This window comes from Triticum aestivum, chromosome 7B, assembly GCF_018294505.1.
Source record: "Triticum aestivum cultivar Chinese Spring chromosome 7B, IWGSC CS RefSeq v2.1, whole genome shotgun sequence".
In the NCBI taxonomy this organism is placed as follows: domain Eukaryota; kingdom Viridiplantae; phylum Streptophyta; class Magnoliopsida; order Poales; family Poaceae; genus Triticum; species Triticum aestivum.
Genome location: NC_057813.1, coordinates 703,665,066 through 703,683,770, shown reverse-complemented (window position 1 = coordinate 703,683,770; position 18,705 = coordinate 703,665,066). Strand labels below are relative to the sequence as shown.

Below are 18,705 nucleotides of genomic sequence, written 5' to 3'. Positions count from 1 at the left end.
CTGCTGCTAGCCCGTGCACATGGGTGTGTACCGTGCCAACGGGGCCCCCATGCCCATGGGCCCTACTTACCCCGTGCGCACGGACCCTACAGGAATTCGGTCGCGGAGTGTTTGTTTTATCCTCCACTTGTCCCTCACCTCCAGCCACCTATATATTTTGTACCTAGGCCATTTGTTAGGATTAGCAAAGTGCATGAGATTATCTAGAGGGAACTTTACTCATCTAGTACACCTATTGGAGATCAAGACCTCGTACGAGAAGATCCCAAGTGGATATCAAGACCTCGTCTTGGAGAAGACTATCATTGAGACCTCACCTCCTTTGGAGTGGGAGGAACCCAGGCCTGGAAGAACCTTACCTTTGTGGTATTTCCCCTTGATTGTTCTTATATACTTGTGGATCATATGTATGCTATTATAGTGGATGTATGATTTAGGTTTGTTTGAGTGATTTCCTCTTGTTGCTCATCCCTTTCCCCCCTCCAAGTGTGAAAAGATCATCCATTAGGGTTTCACCCTACAACAGTACCCCTTTTGAACTCGGCACTAATTATGTAGAGTCCCCAATGGACAATTCTCGGCAAAGATCTGTTTGCATGAGAGGTGTGCATCGAATGCCCTTTGTCGATAACTGTTCTCAGCAAAAGCTTTATCTAGGTTTTTTTTGGCCCTTCACCGTGTGTCTCGGGCACTCGGCAAAGTAGGCGATTCTAGTAGTGACTCATGCCACCGCACATTCATTATCTTTACAAACAAACAATAATATTGGTTGAGTTGACTGGGTGGCGGCCTTCAAGGGAGCAACTGATAATAGTGCAAAGAAAAAGGGCCCAGTGCACTCACTGGCGGCTGAGGTAATTCTTTGGTTTCATCAATTCCCCTAGGTAAACCATATTATACTGTTTGGTCATGTCGCGGTATGAGCGCCACGTTTAGGCCAACAACACTCGCTGGCCTTTCTTAATTGGCCGGGGCCTAATCAAATCCCATGAAGATACTGATGGGGCTCCTCTGGTGTGAGACGCTGAGAAGGAACTTCACCAATGCTATGCCATCTACCAACTGTGTATATATCTCTATATATGTGGAGTATATACAGATAGATTATTTTCGGACCAATGACAGGACGATGAAACTGATCCGTGCTCTAAGAACCTGACTGGAAATTTCCTACTACCTTCAAGGTCTACCCTGCCGCGTTATATGTGTAGTACAACCATACCCTAGTAGTACTAGATTCTACATTATTATTTTCTGGAGCCCGAGGACGTAGCATTCAGCTAATTGCTTCAGCATTGTGAAACAACTAAAAAGTGATGAGGAAAAGAAAGACCAAGAAGCATTATGAGAACATGACTACTACCGTGAATTTTAATGCTCCTTGGTGACGGTTACGTAACTTATGCTTTTGATTAGTGGATTGGTAAGATGAGCAGTATGTGTGTGATTGCAAAAGATGCACCTAGTCGTCCGGTGTAGCTAGTAACTACAAGTTGATCAATGGATATGTAAACCAGATCTCCATTTTGAATGCAGATTTCTCTTGACAGTAAGCACAACATGCACATGACACTTTCAGTACTGGAGGCTGTTACTGTCAGTCGTAAGCTATGGACAGGTAAACAGAAGAACTTAAAATTCTACGTAATAAACAGAGTAAAATACCATATGATATGCTTAACGGCTAATTCGCTTTTGACAGCATGCATACAAGGCTACTTTATTGGGCACATTCTACATAGTACGACAGTACATTAATTAACTCGTGTTGTCAGCACTAATTAAGCAGCAAAGTAGGAAGCGTGGCCGACATGAATCCGGTCTTCACGTGACGACCCAACAGCTCCGTTTCTCCCGCGAGTCGTCCACCGCCAAATAGAAAATGAGTCTCATCCCGCGTCCCCGGTGTTTCCCCCACACTATCATAGCCTCACACCAGATCCGGAGAATAGATCAAGGAGCTCCAAGCCGCCGCTCACCTACCCACGCTCACGCTCACGTTGGCCGCTCCGTCCCATCCTGCTCACCTCGCCGGCGGCACTCACCCCAGCCAGCCCCCCTCTATACTCCCCCGTCGACCTACCTCACTCCAGCCAGTGCTTGTTTGTGGCCCAGTTCTGTCACCAGCTGGTCACCCGGTGAACTCCATTGCAGGGTCTATGTGTACATACAAAGATCCTGCAGCCTAGCCAGCTAGTAGCTACCCATCTCTCCCCTCTCAGGAAGCCTGCAATGCCGGATCCGGTTAGCATTACTGCTGCTGTAGGATGGGGCGTTACCGCACTAGGTTGGCTTGCCTCGCCCATCGTTCCCAGAATCCTCAACAAAGGTTTCGCCTTCCTCGGCTTAAACGCGGCGGAGAAGCTCAAGATAATCGACACACAGGTTGTACAACTGCAGCGGGTGATGGAAGTGGTCGACGAGAGCACTTACAGGCTTCGCTTGGAGCCACTGTTAAACGACCTCAGATCCGCTGTCTACGAAGCCGAAGACATCTTGGATAGTGTCGAGTATCAGCGTCTCAAGAAGCAGATCCAAGATGCCAAGTCACAAGGAAGTACGCCTCCATGTAAGAGGGATTGGCTGAAGAAGAATATTCTTCCGTGTGCCATGCCGAGCTCCCCATTCAAAGACAAGGTATTTCCTGAACTCTTTTTTTTTTTTGCGAAGTAGGTATTTCCTGAACTCATACTTGATATTGTTCTGATTTATTCGAAGGCCCTCCCATCCTTCAGTGCCACATCGATATATGTTGATGAGAAAATTTAGGGAGCTAAAGCTCCCAATCATAATACATTCTCACTTATTTGCCATACTTATCTAAAGAAGAAGATAAGATCTCGAAATACAAGCATGTATAGTGGTTGGTAACAGTTTTTTCTTATCATTCCACATCATTTAGAGTAGATAAAAAATATGTTATTACCATAGACTATCTTTTAGTATTATCTCTAAAAATTATTGCCCGCATCCTCCTAAAATTATGGTAATTTCTTCGAGGAAACGTAAAAGTCGTGGCACAATTCATTTTTGACAGCATTGATCGCCAACAACCGGGTTGTATGAGCGATAGTTGGCTCTCTCGGGTACTTAAGGTCCAAAACTGTCACCACGGCCTTGCAGGAATTGTACATTGATTTAAGATATGTGGATTCACTCATACGTATGTACTCATCCACAAGATCGCCCGAAATTTCATATGCAAGCATGCAAATAGCCGCAGTGCATTTTTGATAAGAGGAGAAACCAATGCAAACTTGCCAAAGGCATCCTCTTTGCACTCAAAGTATGGGTCATATCCTACCACTCCCTCATGAATACGATTGAACACAAGTCTCGCCATCCAGAAGCGGCGGCAGAGAGGGGAATTCAAAAAGTAATTGGCATAGAGTAGGGCATGGCCGCTCTTCCTATTGCGGTTCAAGGCTGGGGTATGGCCCGGGATTGATCCCCTGAATCGAGGCCACTACCTAGCAATGTGGTCATTGACGACCAATGCAGCAACCACAAGCTCTTCGTCCTCCGAGGACGACTCATTCGATGAACAAATGAAGTGGAAAAAATACTCGTCCCCACTATCCGTGATACCTTGTGAGTAAAGTGTCGAACACCTTGAGGTCGTGGTGGAGACGCGGCCGGGAAGAGCACCTCATTCTCCTCACGCAGGCAGCAAGCAAGGTTGGTGGTGACGGGCGAAAAAATGGGTGGTTGGGTTGGACATCGAAGAGGCGGCCGGCAAACGGGCGGAGGCTGGGGGGCGGGGGGAGGGGGGTAGTTGTCAAAACCAGCGAGAGCACTCAGCAAGAACACTGAACGCTCGAGAGAGAGTCCTGCGTGCGTGCGACATGTGTCCCCCTTAAACCGAGTCCTGCGTGCGTGCGACATGTGTCCCCCTTCCCCGCAAAAAAAAGACATGTGTCCCCTGTCAGGCCGTCCACCGCTCCATCCCAACCTTATCTCCTCGCAACCCGTCTTCTCCACTCGTTTTCTCTCTTTTCCCCTTTCTTCCTCGTTCACCAATCACTCAGGGTGGATGACACGAGCAAGCTTTTCGGCCCGCTCGTGGCCCGTTCAGGACCGGACCGTACGGTCCAGGACCGGTAGAAAATCTGGTCAGTCCGGGCTGCAATTTTCGGCCCGAGAAACTGTCGGTCTGGTCCGGTCCGGTCTTTAACCGAGCCGCTCGGTCGGACCGAGAAAACGTAGTCACCGCCGCTGTCGTGCCTCGTCGTCGTGGCCACCGGCAGCCCCCGTGTGAACCATCATGTCCCCGAGCTTCCCCTCTCATCCCTTCCTCACTTTCCAGTGCGCCATAGCCTCTTGGCACTGCTCGCCATCGCTGTCGTGCGTGCACCGGCGCCGATCTGAAGTTCTCGACCATGGAGTCGACCCCAAACCTGGCACCAATCCTGCCATGGCGACAACACGTACACCGGTTACCAGCTGCCCCAGGTATGAAAACGCATCGCCGGCACAACCAGGAATAACTGGACATGATCCGAACGCTCTGAAGGTGAAGCCACCGCTGCTGTTTGAGGATGCAGGTGCGGCTACTACGCTAACAAACTCCGTAACAAACTCATCTAGATAAGCTCATGCGATCATGCATTAGAGACTAGGACTGGTAGTTACGGAGAGAGAGAGCTATGTTGGTTCAGTTTCAACAGGTTCAGAAAATGAACCAACGCGTCGCCACCGGTGCTGCCATGGAGCTCACCAGGCAATGTTGCTACAGTGGAGCATCGCCAGGGCTGCGGAGCTGCAATGAAACGCTGAGGCGTCGTCGAAAAGCTTCGCCGGGTTGCAATGAATCACCGCCAGAGCTGCATTGAAGCACCGTCGGGGGCATTGAAGCTTCCCCGGGGTTGCATGGAAGCGCTGTCGACGCTGCAATGGAGCGCCGCAGGGCGTCGTCGGTGATGCGCGGTGCTGTCGTGGGAGCTACTGCGTGTCGGTGATGCGCGGTGCTGTCGTGGGAGCTACTGCGTGGCGCTGGCATTGGAGCTGTCGGATCCTGCGGCTGGGTGCGACTGAATCAGACGGCTCTGGGGACGGTTTAAGTCTGCCTAAAATCATTCGGCTGATTTGTAGCAGCCGCCTTTATATATCCGTCGTTACAAAGGGCTAAGAGCATGTCCAGCCGTTGGCACCCAGGAACATCACCCGAATCAAAAAAGTTGGTGTCTTGGGGGTCATCCGGCGAAATCTGGCGAAATAAAGAGGGCATCTTCCCAGTCACACCTCACCCCAAGCAAAAGTTTGTGAGGAGAATGATTAAGTGGGCCAAGAAAAAGGACATGTGGTGAGACACGATTCGCCGAAACTTGTGACGGCGTCCCCAAGAGACCCCAGCGTGCCAGGTTTCGCCTGGGTTTGCCTGCGCTATTTTGACGTCCTGGGGGGCATTGGGGGCGTGGCTGGACCGTTTTTCGGCGAAAAGTGCCGTCTGAGCCTAAAACCGAGCCTAAAAATGTGTCCTGAGGCGTCCTGAGAAGGCTAGTGGAGATGCTCTAACAACCTACTGACTAACTCCCGGCTGACTGCATCACGATCCGCACAATGCTGCGTCATCCTACAGCCATACGAGTCGTGCGCAAAGCCACCGGGAGAACAAATCAAAGCAGAAAAAAAACCAGGAACGTGTGGCGCGCACTTCCAGATCCTAGCTATTCCCTTCGTTCCATAATGTAAGACGTTTCTTAATACTATTGTAGTGTTAAAAAATGTCCTACATTATGGAACGGAGGTAATGCGTGCATGGCAAAGTCACATCACTATGCATGCATTATTCAACAGAAAAAACCAAGGTCTGAAACCTAGTGATGAGCTTAGGCAGGTCCTGCACTTCCACCCCTTAAGCTCAGCACCTAGCACCAATCTTGATCATCCGAAGCTTTTGCCTCATCTCGACGAAGCTCACCCTGCCCAACGGCTTAGTCAGCGCGTCAGCTAGCTACTCTTGGGTGCGGACGTGACTGATTTCCATCTGTCCAGTGCTCACACAATCAAGGATGAAATGAAACTTGATGTCAACGTGCTTGCTCCGGCCATGATGAACAGGGTTCTTGCTGAGGACAATGGCGGCCTGGTTATCCAACAAGAGTCTGATTTCTCTACTGGCTTGCCCAACATATCGCCGACCAGCCATGACAACCACAACCCTTGGCATGTCGATGCTGCTGCTGCAACATACTCGGCTTCGCAAGAGGACAGTGCCACGATCTTTTGTTTCTGCGAGCACCAGTTGACTGGATTTTCACCAATGAAGAAAACTTGCTCGGAAGTGCTTTTGCGATCTCCAGTGTCACCTGCGTGATCACTGTCGCTATACCCAAGCAAAACTCCTTCCCTATGACCAGATTTGTAACAACACCCATAATCCAAAGTTCCTCTGATGCATCTTAGAATTTTCTTTACTGTCATCCAATGGTGCGACTTAGGCTTCTCAATGATTCTGCTTGCAATGTCGACAGCGTGAGCAATGTCGGGGCGCATATTGACAAGATACCGCAAGCTGCCTATCACACTATGGTACATGGTGGCATCGACGGGTTAGCCACCGTCCTCCTTCTTCAGCTTCAGACGACACTCCATGGGCGTCGCACAGCTGTTGCAGCCGCTCATTCCCGCCGCTTCTAGGACCTTCGATGCATAGCTTCACTGATGTAGTGTGATCTGACCATCAGACTAGCACACCTCGATCCCTAAGTAGTAACTTAGGAGTCCGAGGTTGCTCATTTTGAACATCTGCTGCTTGAAGTCTTTAATGGCAGAAACATCCGTCCTAGTGATTATGAGGTCATCCATGTAGACACCAACCAGGAGGTACGATCTGGCATCACCCCGCCTGTGTACACCACGTGCTCCAAGGGACTGCGCACAAAACCAAGGGTAGTCAGTGACTCGTCGAGCTTCCCATACCACACCCTAGGAGCCTCCCACAGACTGTACAATGCTGTTTTCAACTTCAGCACGCGACCATCTTCTCCGGCGACCAAATAACCAGCCAGTTGATCCACATAAACCTCCTCACTGAGCTTGCCATTTAAGAATGTCGATTTCACATTCATGTGATGAACCTCCCAGTGAGAGTGCAAAAAATACTTGTTACCTCCAAGAGTGGGTGGACTGGTCTGGACACACAAATCCGTGTGAAGCAGCTCCAAGCCTTGCTCAGCTCTGTACGCTGCTGCCTGTGGGAATGGGGCACGGTGCTGCTTGCCGAGGGCGCATCCGTTGCAGTACTCGTCAACGTGACCGATCAGCGGCATCTCGCGTACCATGCTTTTTGAGGACATGGCACGCAGTGCCCTGAAGTCTAGATGACCCATCCTAGCGTGCCAACGCCAGGTTTCGTCGTCGTTCTTCATCAACAAGTACGTCGGTGTGTCAATGGTGAGCACAGATGTGTACAATCGGCAGATCAAACGCCGGGCGTGAGCCATCATGTGCCCACCGGTGTCATGAATTATCATGAGTCCCTCATGACTCTAAATTGTGCACTCCCCTTCATCTAGCTGGCAACTGAAATTATATTGCTGCGAGGACTTGGGATAAATTAAACCTCTAATAGTGTGCAGTGGTTCCCGCTCTGTCCTCTGAAGATCAGTGAACCTCTTCCACGGATTGCAACGTGTGATCAATCTTCGAACTTTACAGTCCCTTGTACCAATTCATCAAGAGTACTAAACAAGCCCCTATCGCCCGTCATGTGGCTTGTAGCTCCCGTATCAAATCAAAGTACCACAGCCCCGGCAGTGAGATCTCTGGATACACCTTCTCTTCGTTCAGATGAACTTGCTGCGGCACCACGATGCTGGCAGTGACAAACGTGGTGGCCGTGGGCATCATGAGGCCCTCATGGTGCTCATCGCCATCTTGGACAAGATGTGCTTGCCCTGTTTAGCCTGCTCTCCTTCATCCTTGATCCTAGCGTGACTGTCCTTCTTCCAGTGGCCCGGCCCGTTACAATTGTGGCATTTGCCCTTCTTCTTTCGGCTTGAACCACCCTCGCCGCCGTGCCTTGCAGCAGGTCCGCCGCCACCTTGCTGTTTGGGCTTGGCCGGTGACTTGCCTTTGCCGCCGCCGCTCGACGAGGATTCGCCGGTGCGCTGTTGTTTGCGGGCGTCCCACTCCTCCTCAGTCATGAAAAGGCGACCAGTGGATGTGGTGGCGTCATCGAGATCATACTGATCTTCGCACGTCGAGAGTTGCCCCGTGAGCTCCTCAATGATCATCGTCTTGAGGTCGATGAGGGATTCGAAGGCCATCGCCATCTGCCGGAACTTGCGGCACAACCCGAAGAAACTTTTGTACAACCTTGTGCTCAGTCACGGGGTCGCCATACAACTCCAGATGGGCGATGATCCCCGTCAGGCGCAGCGTGAAATCCTCAATGGACTCGTCGTCCTTGAACCGGATTTCCTCGAACTCGTGGCGGTGCACCTGTGCCTTGGCTTCCCAGACGCACTCACTGCCCATCCGCAAGGTCTTGATCGTCTCCCACGCGGCAGCGCACCTGCGCCTTGGCTTCCCAGACGCGCTCGCTGCCCATCCGCAAGGTCTTGATCGTCTCCCACGCGGTCTTGGCGGTATCTTTGGCCGCCAGCACCCGCATCAGCTCCGACGGCATGTTGGTGAGGATCACTCCATGTAATTTGTGCGGGTGTGCATCATGGTCATCCCGGACTCCTAGCGCATGACCCGCTCCATCACGCGGAACTCGCCGCTGCCGTCTCTGGTGAGACGCACGAGCGGCGGCGAGGCGGACGGACTTTCCATCTTCTTGCCGGACGTGTTCTTGTCAGGCTCGTTGTCGGTCATGGCCACCGCAGATCAGACACCACCGGCTGCCGGAGCTACAGATCGAACACCGAGGCTCTGATGCTAAATGTAGTTGTCAAAACCAGCGAGAGCACTCGAGCTAGAACACATAACACGAGAGAGAGTTTTTGCGTCACTAGACTCTGTGACTTTTCTGTTATTTCCTCATTTGTATATTTGTCATTACAAAGGGCTAACAACCTGCTAACTAACTCCCGGCTGGCTGCATCACATTCTGCACAATGTTGCGCCATCCCACAGCCACGAGTCGTGCGCAAAGCCACCGGGAGAACAAATCAAAGCAGAAGAAAGAAAACCAGGAACGTGTGGCGTGCACTCTCTGATCCTAGCTACGTGCATGTCAGGGTCACATCACCGTGCATGCATTATTCAACAGGAAAAAACAAAGTCTCAAACCAAGTGATGAGCTTAACCAGGTCCTACCGGAGGTGGGTGGGGGGGGGGGGGGGAGTAGGCCGCGTGGGGGAAAAGAAAAAGGGTGTTGTGTCCTCGACGGGCGGGACAGGGGAGGACAAGGGTGAGTGTCTCACCTGTTCGCGCGCTATCTGTTTTGGCACAAACACGGTCCAAATTTAAACCGGAAATGAGTCGACGGCAAACAAAAAACTGACGTTTGTCCATTTACTCCTGCGCGTTGGGCCGCGATTTGTGTCCGTTTGGCTCCAAACGGACGCGGCCAGATTATTTGGGGTTGTGCGTTGGAGTTGGCCTAAGCTCTGCTCCACCCGTGTTACCGCTACTCTTGCCAGTCCCCTAATATTCACTTTTTGAACTTGGAGGACTTCTATTTGGTGGGGCTTCTCAAGTATCTGTTCCATCTCTAGAGTGAAAACCGTAAGTCCGACTCTAGGAGTCTAGGTGGTCATACCTGACATGGCCGTATTTTTTCATCGTCGCCTTATAAGTTATAAAAGGCATTGGCTGGCAAAGCATAAACGTTGCAGGTTTATAGGCATGATATACGCACTGGTCTTGATGTAACACACAAGGCAGCGGCACATAGATACGTGTGTGGTGGCGAGCTCCGAGCGGAAAAGGTCATACGCTATGCTTCGGTGACCTTTATTCCCTTCACCCAGTGTTCACTTTTCTCTAGATATTTATAGGGCATGCAGAGAAAATCTAGAGAAGTTCTTGACGGACTCAACTTACCTGTTATTTGATTTTGCAGGACAGTGGTTTGCCAAAAGTACAGTTGGAGAAGAGCCTAAAGAAGATAGAAAGCGCCATAAGTGGTGCATGTAAAGTTTTGGAACAACTGAACTTGCCAGGCGTAACTAATGATAATGGGAGGCGAGCTGTTGCTACCAATTCATGCTGTGCAGTCACTACTGCAGCCCCTCCAATAGCAGTATTTGGTCGGGATCAGGATCGTGACAAGATCATAGCAATGCTTCATGAGAAGGAAGACCAGTGTCAAGCAAACATCGTCAGTGGTATATGTTATTCAGTAATTGGCATTCATGGCGTCGCGGGGTCTGGGAAATCAACACTTGCACAATGTGTTTATGATCATGAGAAAAAGCGTAGGCAAGAAAAAATGGAAGGCCATTTCGATATTGTCATGTGGATTCATGTTTCTCAGAAATTTGATTTGGATTCCATTTTTAGGGAGATGTTTGAGGGGGCTACAGGGAAAGCATGCAATAACTTCAATAATCGTAACACCCTGAAGGAAAAACTGGAGGATGAACTACGTCGGAAACAGATTTTGCTGGTACTGGATGATGTCTGGTACGACGGTAGGAATTCGGGAGACCGTGAAGAACTACAGAAGTTAATTTCCCCTCTGAATGTTGGAAAGGAAGGAAGCAGAATCTTGGTGACAAGTCGAACTGAAGCTGCATTAGTAGCTCTGGGTTCTGTCAAGGAGAGGCGTATTCCCATATCTAACCTGGACGATGAAGTGTTCCTTGAAATGTTCTTGCATTATGCACTTCGGGATGCAAGGGTAAGTGACCATGATAGAAGTACACTTAAAATGATTGGAGAGGACATTGCAAAAAAGCTGAAGGGATCACCTCTAGCAGCCAGAACAGTGGGTTCACGGCTCCGTGAGACACAAACTGTTGAGTTTTGGAGGAGTCAGAAAGATCGGGACCTTATGAATGACACGATGGGAGCTCTATGGTGGAGCTACCAGTATCTTGATGAGCAGGTCAGACGATGCTTCGCTTACTGCAGTATTTTTCCCAGGGGGCATAAGTTGAGACGTGATGAGTTAGTAAAGTTGTGGGTGGCAGAAGGGTTTATAAAGACTAGTAAGCCCGAAGAGGAAATGGAAGATGTTGCTAAAAATTATTTTGATGAATTGTTGTCATCCTCATTTCTGCAATTCAGAGGGAAAGAAAAGGTATATGAAACTGGACATGATCGTGAGGTTGATTACTTTACAATTCATGATCTGCTTTGTGATTTAGCAGAGGAGGTTGCTGGGAAAGATTGCTTCAGGATAGAGAAAAACTTCAGAGGAAAAGTTCCTCTAGGTGTCCGCTATCTTTTTGTTGGGACTTGTAATATTGAGGTGCTTACTGAGAAAATATATGGGTTGCAAAATTTGCGCACTCTCATCATTGATGGCAAGATAAATGTTGAATCAGACAAGCACAAAGCCTTCAAGAGTATGTTCGCTATGTTCACAAGGCTGACGAAATTACGGGTACTGAACTTAAGCGTCACTCCAAATAATCACACATTCTCATTCCCAGATTCTATTGGTGATTTGAGGCATCTGCGTTATTTTGCTTTCTGGGTGTACGGAATGGTCAAGCTAACTTTACCCGGCACCTTTACCAAGCTTTACCACATGCAGGTGGCAGATTTTGGTTTTTGTGGTAGTTTGGTACTGTCTTCTAGTGGTGAAGATATGATGAACCTAATCAACTTGCGCCATGTAATCAGCAAGGCAGATCTGCAACTTGCAAACATTGGCAGGTTGATATTGCTCCAAACGCTACCATTCTTTAGATTTAGGAGGGAACGGGGCTATGAGTCACATCAGCTGAAAGACCTGAACAAGCTTCAAGGCAAGCTGCTGATTTGTGGTCTTGAGAATTTTGAGAGCAAGGAGGAAGCTCTTGAAGTCAATCTTGCTGGCAAGGAAAAACTCACAGAACTGGTACTTCAGTGGGATCTTGATCAGAGCTGCAGTCCAGAGGTTCAAGCAGAGGTACTTGAGGGTCTTTGCCCATCAAAGTATATTGAAAGACTAGAAATCCGGAATTACCACGGTAGAAGGTTACCGAGTTGGATGATGGGTAAGCATAAAGGCAGCCCAAAGAACATGAAAGAGCTTAGCTTCATCGGATGGATCCAACTGGAACCTGCTGCTGAACTTGGGGCTTTCATTCATCTTCGCTCTCTACATGTTGCTAGCTGTAGCTGGGATGCCTTACCAGGCAATATGGAGCACCTCACAGCGCTCAAGCAACTACATATACGGTCATGCGAGAATATACGGTCACTTCCAACACTACCCAAGTCTCTTGAGGAGTTTAACGTCTTAAACTGCGGCTTGGATACCTTACCAAGCAATATGGAGCACCTCAAGAAGCTGGCTATACGTTCATGCAAGAATATGCAGTCGCTTCCAACACTGCCCAATTCTCTTGAGGAGTTTACCGTCTCAGACTGCAGTAGGGATGCCTTACGAGGAAATATGGAGCACCTCACATCGCTCAAGAAATTTGAGATCTGGAGTTGCAAGAGTGTGTCGTCGCTCCTAACACTGCCAAAGTCTCTTGAGGAGTTTACAGTCGCCTGCAGCAGCTTCAGTGTCTTGCCAGGCAATATTGAGCACGTCACATCACTCAAAAAACTGAATATAGAGTCATGCGAGGATATGCGGTCGCTTACAACACTGCCAAAGTCTCTTGAGGAGTTTATCATCCTATACTGCGGCTTGGATACCTTACCAGGAAATATGGAACACCTCACAGCGCTCAAGATACTGAAGATCAGAAACTGCAAGAATATGCGGTTGCTTCCAACACTGCCCAAGTCCCTTGAGAGGTTTATCATTGCGGACTGCGGCTTGAATGCCTTACCAGGCAATATGGAGCAACTCACATCACTCAAGACGCTGGAGATAGATTCATGCAAGAACATGTGGTCGCTTCCAAAACTGCCCACGTCTCTTGAGGAGATTACAGTCAATTACTGCAGTGACGAGTTCACACAATCTTGTGTAACGACTGATGATCCAAACTGGCAGAAGATTGAGCACATTCCAAAGAAAACAATTACATTCTGTAGTTAAAAAGGTCCATGCAGAAGGTATGTAGTTAGATTCTTTTGATGCCTTTGTTTTCCATTTTTTCTGTTCAATAAATGTTACTGCAACTATTAGCCGTTAAGGTTGTTGGTATTTTTCTGATTTGGCTGCTAACTGTCAGCCACGTGCCGTTTGGTTGAGGATGGGAGATGAAGTCGAAGTCGAAGCCGTCAGACTCTTGCTAAATCTACAGGCTATCTTACTGGGTAACCTGTTCGTTGGGTTATGCCTACTTGGGTTTGTTGAGTCTTGCATGTTTACGAGTGAAGTGGTGCTACCCTTTACTCTCATAAACTACGGGCACTGCAAAATGCTATGTGTCCATGCATATTCATGAACAATGGGTTTATTAGTCGTTTACTCCTACTATGTATGGATTTATGAGTTGTTTGCTGTCTACTATGGATGTAATAACGTGGAACACTGGATTAATTTGCTTCCTATATACAGTACTATATATGATTTGTAACACTTTGGAATAGTGATCACTGAGTTTGTTCCTTTCCTGTCGTTTGTAGCATCGTTCACCAAATTAAGTATCTGATTTGATTGCTAGGAATCAGGGGCTACATAGCACGGTATGGTATGAGGAGCTTACCAGATTGGCCCAAGCTAATCGCGGGACCTGCTCCTGTCACTGAGTCTTCCATTCATTTTCAGTAGTCGCATTTGTATTTCTCCTGGTTGGGCATTCAGGGGAAGTGCTCTGCACACGCCGGCCTGTCCTCTGTTCTGCATACGCTCTGGTTGCAACGATGTTTTTTTGCTGCGCTTAGGCCTGAAAACACGATTGACATCCTTTGGTCAAACATTGCCTTGCCATTTCATTAAAAAGGGAAATAAAATATTGCCTTGCCGCTGCCGGAGTACAAGGCGTGAAGTGGACAGTGCCAGAGTCCAAGTTTTGGGCTGCTGCCTTTGGCTAAAAATGTGTTTAAGAGAAGGATATGACCTGCAATGTACATGAATACATTGATAGACTAATCGAATCGAAATGTACTTGAAAACAAAAATCTCGCTTTTCCCACAGTTAGAACGTGTTAATTTCATTGTCTGTGGCTCCTTTTGTTTTGCTCCACGGTGATCTTCTCCAGGTGAAAATTGAAAGAAGCCTAGACCAAGATCCCAAGAATCTCCAGCTCACATCAACACCACAAGAACCCAACCAAACACACATAATCACTTTTGGGTTGAGAAGAGATTGAGCTGCCCTGTCCTCACCCCCAAGCCCCTAACAATGCAAACAGTAAACATACAACAAGTACTTTGAAGTAGCATGAAAACAAGAACAACATTCACATATGACGACATGCACGTGGAATTCTGTAGATTGACATGCATTGGCCTGTCAGCAAGGTGGATCACATCTGGTGACAACTCCATGCTATCGATACAGCAACCACTCTGAACTCAGAAAAGCTGATCTGTTGGCGACTCCACTGAATCTGGACAAACAAAAGGACATAAGTTTAGATACCAGAGAAGAAACTTGGGTCCAACTTGTACACATGTTTGAGATCTTACGACCTATTAAACGAACAAATTATATGCGCTTATGTAGTACTCCCTCCGGTCCAAAATAAGTGTCGTGGTTTTAGTTCAAATTCCAACGCTTATCTTGGATCGGAGGGAGTATCTCATTGATATAGTGCTCTTAGCTGAATTTGAAATGTGTCACTGCAAAACACTCAGTTCAGTGTGCTTAGCCTTGTAATTTGAAACACAGGTTGGAATACATAGCCAAACAGAGGCACGCCAACATAATAAAGGAAATGATTTGTGAAAAACTTGAGTCACGCAGAATTGGTACATTCATGTTCCAGGAGTTAATATACTACCTAGGCACCTAGCAGTATAACAAAATTCAACTGAAAAAGAAACAGGTGTGTATTGGACTATTGGTAGCAAAAACCAGCACACTAGGTGCCGTTTGCCATTCATCCCAGTACAAAAGGGACTCACAGAAAGGAAACAAATACAAATTCATCTCGCTAAATTGCTAATGCACAAGCACCTGAAACAACCTCAGGACAGCAAAGTTTTCTTGTGACGTTTTACCAGGGAGCTGACTGTTGGCGTGAGCAACTCCTAATTCAAGTAAGCAGCTTGTTTAGTACTAGTAGCTCATAAATCAAATCAAATGTACAGCAATATGTTATACTGAAAGTTTGGCCTGGCATTGCCATTGCAGGCTAGCACATCATCAGACCATACGATTCTCTTTTGTTTTACTTGGAAATAAGAATGATGATGGTGGTGCAAACAGCAGGATTGTGAATATGTTTTTGCGACAAAGTGCTATTTTCCCTTGCTTTTACTTAATACACTGATCATTTGCTTTTCAGGTTTTCTGAAAAAAACGCTGGTGTGCCTGCAAGGTAAAGTTTAAGTTAATCATCTCACCCATATGATCCGCTTTAAAATTCAGGAGAACTACCACGACACGAGGATCTAAAAGTGGTCGAGATTGACTGAAATAAACAAGAAATTTGGTTGCCTGTGCAGCGATAAGCACTCCCTTGAGGTTGATTTCAGATAAAACAGCTTGTGAGCATGCATAAGCTATTCTTAGTACTTTAAACAGTAACTCAGAATCTTGTTTCTGACCGTACCAAATTATGCGGATTTCTAAATAACATCGCGACATAAAATTAATAAATTATACTGTACATGTGAAAATGATTAAAAGGAAACTTTTGTCCCTACTTGTATATCTATCAAAAGAATACTAATGTACAAAATGAGTGGTCCTTGACTTTAATGAAATTTCTTGAGGTAAACTGGATCCAAACTTGTATTCCTTCTATGTTACATTCGAAATAATTGGTTCCATCAGGACTCGTGCATAAGCTACTCACAGTGTCCAAGATATTATTTTCTTACCAACCTCGTTCAATTAAAATGCCAGTTGGAACAAACAAGATAACAGAACACAAATATGCTCTCAAGCATGCTTAGCTTTCCCACACACACACACAAGGAAAAAATACTAATAAATCATGTAAACAATAATAATCAATTGTAATAATGAACAATCAAGAATTAGATAAGCTGTGCAATAATTACAAAGGGAAGGAAATAACAAGGATGCAATAGAAATTTTACCACTTCATACTGTCCGTGGAGGTAACAACGATGGTGGAAAGTTGGTATATATCCCGGTTTGAAAAAAGTAGGCATATATGCTTGACATGGGTAGCCTGAGCTTGAACCGTTTCGCACAAACCCTCTGAAGCTGCAATGTCTCGATGTCCATTGTGAAATACTCAAGGAGTGGCTTCTCTATAGGTGAACCTGGCAGGGATTCTGTTCTCATCAATAGCAAACACCTCTCTGTTACAGCTTTGATAAAATAGTGGTACCCAGAATCTAGTGAGATTGTCTTCTCCATCAGCCACTGGTTGGGACTCTCACCTCTGTTTCGCACAATGGCGGCATAAGTGAGATCAGATGCAATTTCGTTTTCACCACGGAGACCAAACATCCCAAGCCTGCCTTCCCCTGCCTCAACGATGGCTACACCTTCCCTATACCATCCACCGGGTGGGAGTTCTGCAATGGAGAACTCCATCCTCCTGATGTCAAGCACGAGCAACAGATTCCGCTTGACCACGAGAAAATCCCAGTAGAAGCAGCCATAAGCATAATGGCGCCTGAGGTAAAAAGGGTTCATCCATGAAATCATGTCTGAGTCACGCATGCCAAGGCCCAAATCACTCAAATCCTTGGACGCAGCATCTCGCCATTGTCCCGTGCTTGAAGAGAAGGCGAAGGCTGCCAGCTTAGTTTTGCCAAGTGCCAAACAGATCACCCTGAATGCCGTCTCTTCTGTTGGCGCCGCCTCCTCCTCCTCGCCGAGGGGAGCGAGGAAAGGATGGGGGAGCCGGTGCTCCACCGAAGCGGCTAGGTCGTCAGGTACCGGGGGAAGCAGGACATACCGCCGGTGCAAGGGGTCGCACACCGCGAGCTCCGGGAAGACTCGGGGCTGCCCGTCCTCTGCGATCTTGCGGGAGAGGAGGACGCGGCCGTCGCGGACGTCCCACACGATCCATTGGCGGTGGGAGGGGAGGAAGGAGAACTTGAAGTCGGCGACGAGGGCGAGCGCGCGGGCGGTGGGCGCGGAGGGGTGAGGCGGGAAGGCTGGGTGGAACCCGCCGAGGTTGAGGAGCACGAGGTGGAGCGGGGCGTGGAGGCCGCGGAAGGCACGGAGGAAGGAGCCGTCGGTGGCTAGCCGGCGGAAGGTGACGCAGGCCGCGGAGGCGCGGGCGAGGTCAGCCGGGTGACCCGGGTCGGGCAGCCGGAGGAAGATCTCGGCCAGTAGGTGGCCGGGGAAGTCCGTCAGAGGTGACGGCATCTCCTGACCGGTCGGCAGAAGAGGTGGCCGCCGGGAACCCTCGCGGCGGCGGCGGATGTGTGCGGCTGCCTGCTGGATGGAGTTGGGGGAGAGTGAACTCATTCTTTTTCTCTTTGTGCTACCCAAGTGGGCTTCTAACGGGCCCTTCTTGTGCCAAAATGCTAGACACAGTGCTCGAGTATTTTTTTTTATTACGCTGGAAATGCTACCGCGTTTAAATTGGAAACAATCCGAACTAGGGTAGTATTTAGGTTTCTACCGACTATCTTTCTGGGATTTATAATCAGCCGATGGATGGTGGATGACAATAAAATTCATCTGGAACCTAGCCCATGAGCCAGAGATCAGGGAGGTAGACGACAATCTTTTTCTGGACTACATGTTTTTCCTCAAAGACGGTAAGAGGGTGATGTTTCAGGGGCCTTAAATCTTCCGTGGTCTCATGGTGTTGCTTGAAGATATTGATGGGAAAATGTCGAAAACAATACATCTTGACATGGTCTCAATGTGGGCACAAATACATAAGATTCCAGATATATGTAGGAAAGATCCGATCGTGGACCAATTAGCATGGAGAATCGGGACGGTGCGGAGCGTTGAGATGAACCCTACGAGGTTCTTTGAGAGAAATTATGTACGAGTAAGGGTGAAGATTGAAGTGAGCACGCCATTGATATGATGGACTTCATTAATTAAACATGGCTGGAGAAAGATTGTTTCTGGATGTGAAGTATGAAAAATATGTTACTTCTGCAAGGTTTGCGGTTTGCTAGGGCATGATATGGATGAATGTGGGGACATCATACATCCGACCGATAGTATACAATGGGGCAAATAATGGTTGGTGGCAAAGAGAAGGGGGACTCAGGTCTTCCAGGGTGGTGGTCACAGTGGCATGAGCTCCTCACATAGCCACTTTCGACATAGAGGACACAACAATGATGGAATCCCAAGAAAAGGAAGCTCCGAAGATGCAAGTATGGGGGAAGAAGAAGATATTGATAATACAGCTCAAATCCCCATGAAATAGAAGGAGGTGAAGGATGGAGATGGCATAGAACCAAGCGGGATTAAAAGGCGGGCTATGAAAAGGCTTGGCATGAATTCTGGCAAGGATGGTGAGCCTTAATAGGGGGGGGGGGGGGGCTACGGTCTAGTCCAGAATACCAGTATCAACATCGAGGGGACGGGACTAAATTTGCACTCATGGTTATGTCCCGCCACCTATTCCACC

General features: G+C 48.1%; 2 protein-coding genes across 2 annotated transcripts; one reads left to right on the top strand and one right to left on the bottom strand.

Annotated features, from left to right (window-relative positions):
• Window positions 1–1,927: 1,927 nt before the first annotated feature.
• LOC123161264 (putative disease resistance protein RGA3) lies at window positions 1,928–13,588 on the top strand. Its single transcript, XM_044579118.1, has 3 exons — window positions 1,928–2,637; window positions 10,016–13,119; window positions 13,239–13,588. The coding sequence occupies exons 1-2, from the start codon at window positions 2,233–2,235 to the stop codon at window positions 13,100–13,102; spliced, it is 3,492 nt and encodes a 1,163-aa protein (XP_044435053.1). The 5' UTR covers window positions 1,928–2,232; the 3' UTR covers window positions 13,103–13,119; window positions 13,239–13,588.
• LOC123161265 (uncharacterized) lies at window positions 13,520–17,577 on the bottom strand. The gene is made up of 3 exons (XM_044579119.1): window positions 16,532–17,577; window positions 16,223–16,423; window positions 13,520–14,562 (listed from the first exon to the last, which is right to left on the bottom strand). The coding sequence occupies exons 1-2, from the start codon at window positions 17,571–17,573 to the stop codon at window positions 16,227–16,229; spliced, it is 1,239 nt and encodes a 412-aa protein (XP_044435054.1). The 5' UTR covers window positions 17,574–17,577; the 3' UTR covers window positions 13,520–14,562; window positions 16,223–16,226.
• Window positions 17,578–18,705: the final 1,128 nt, after the last annotated feature.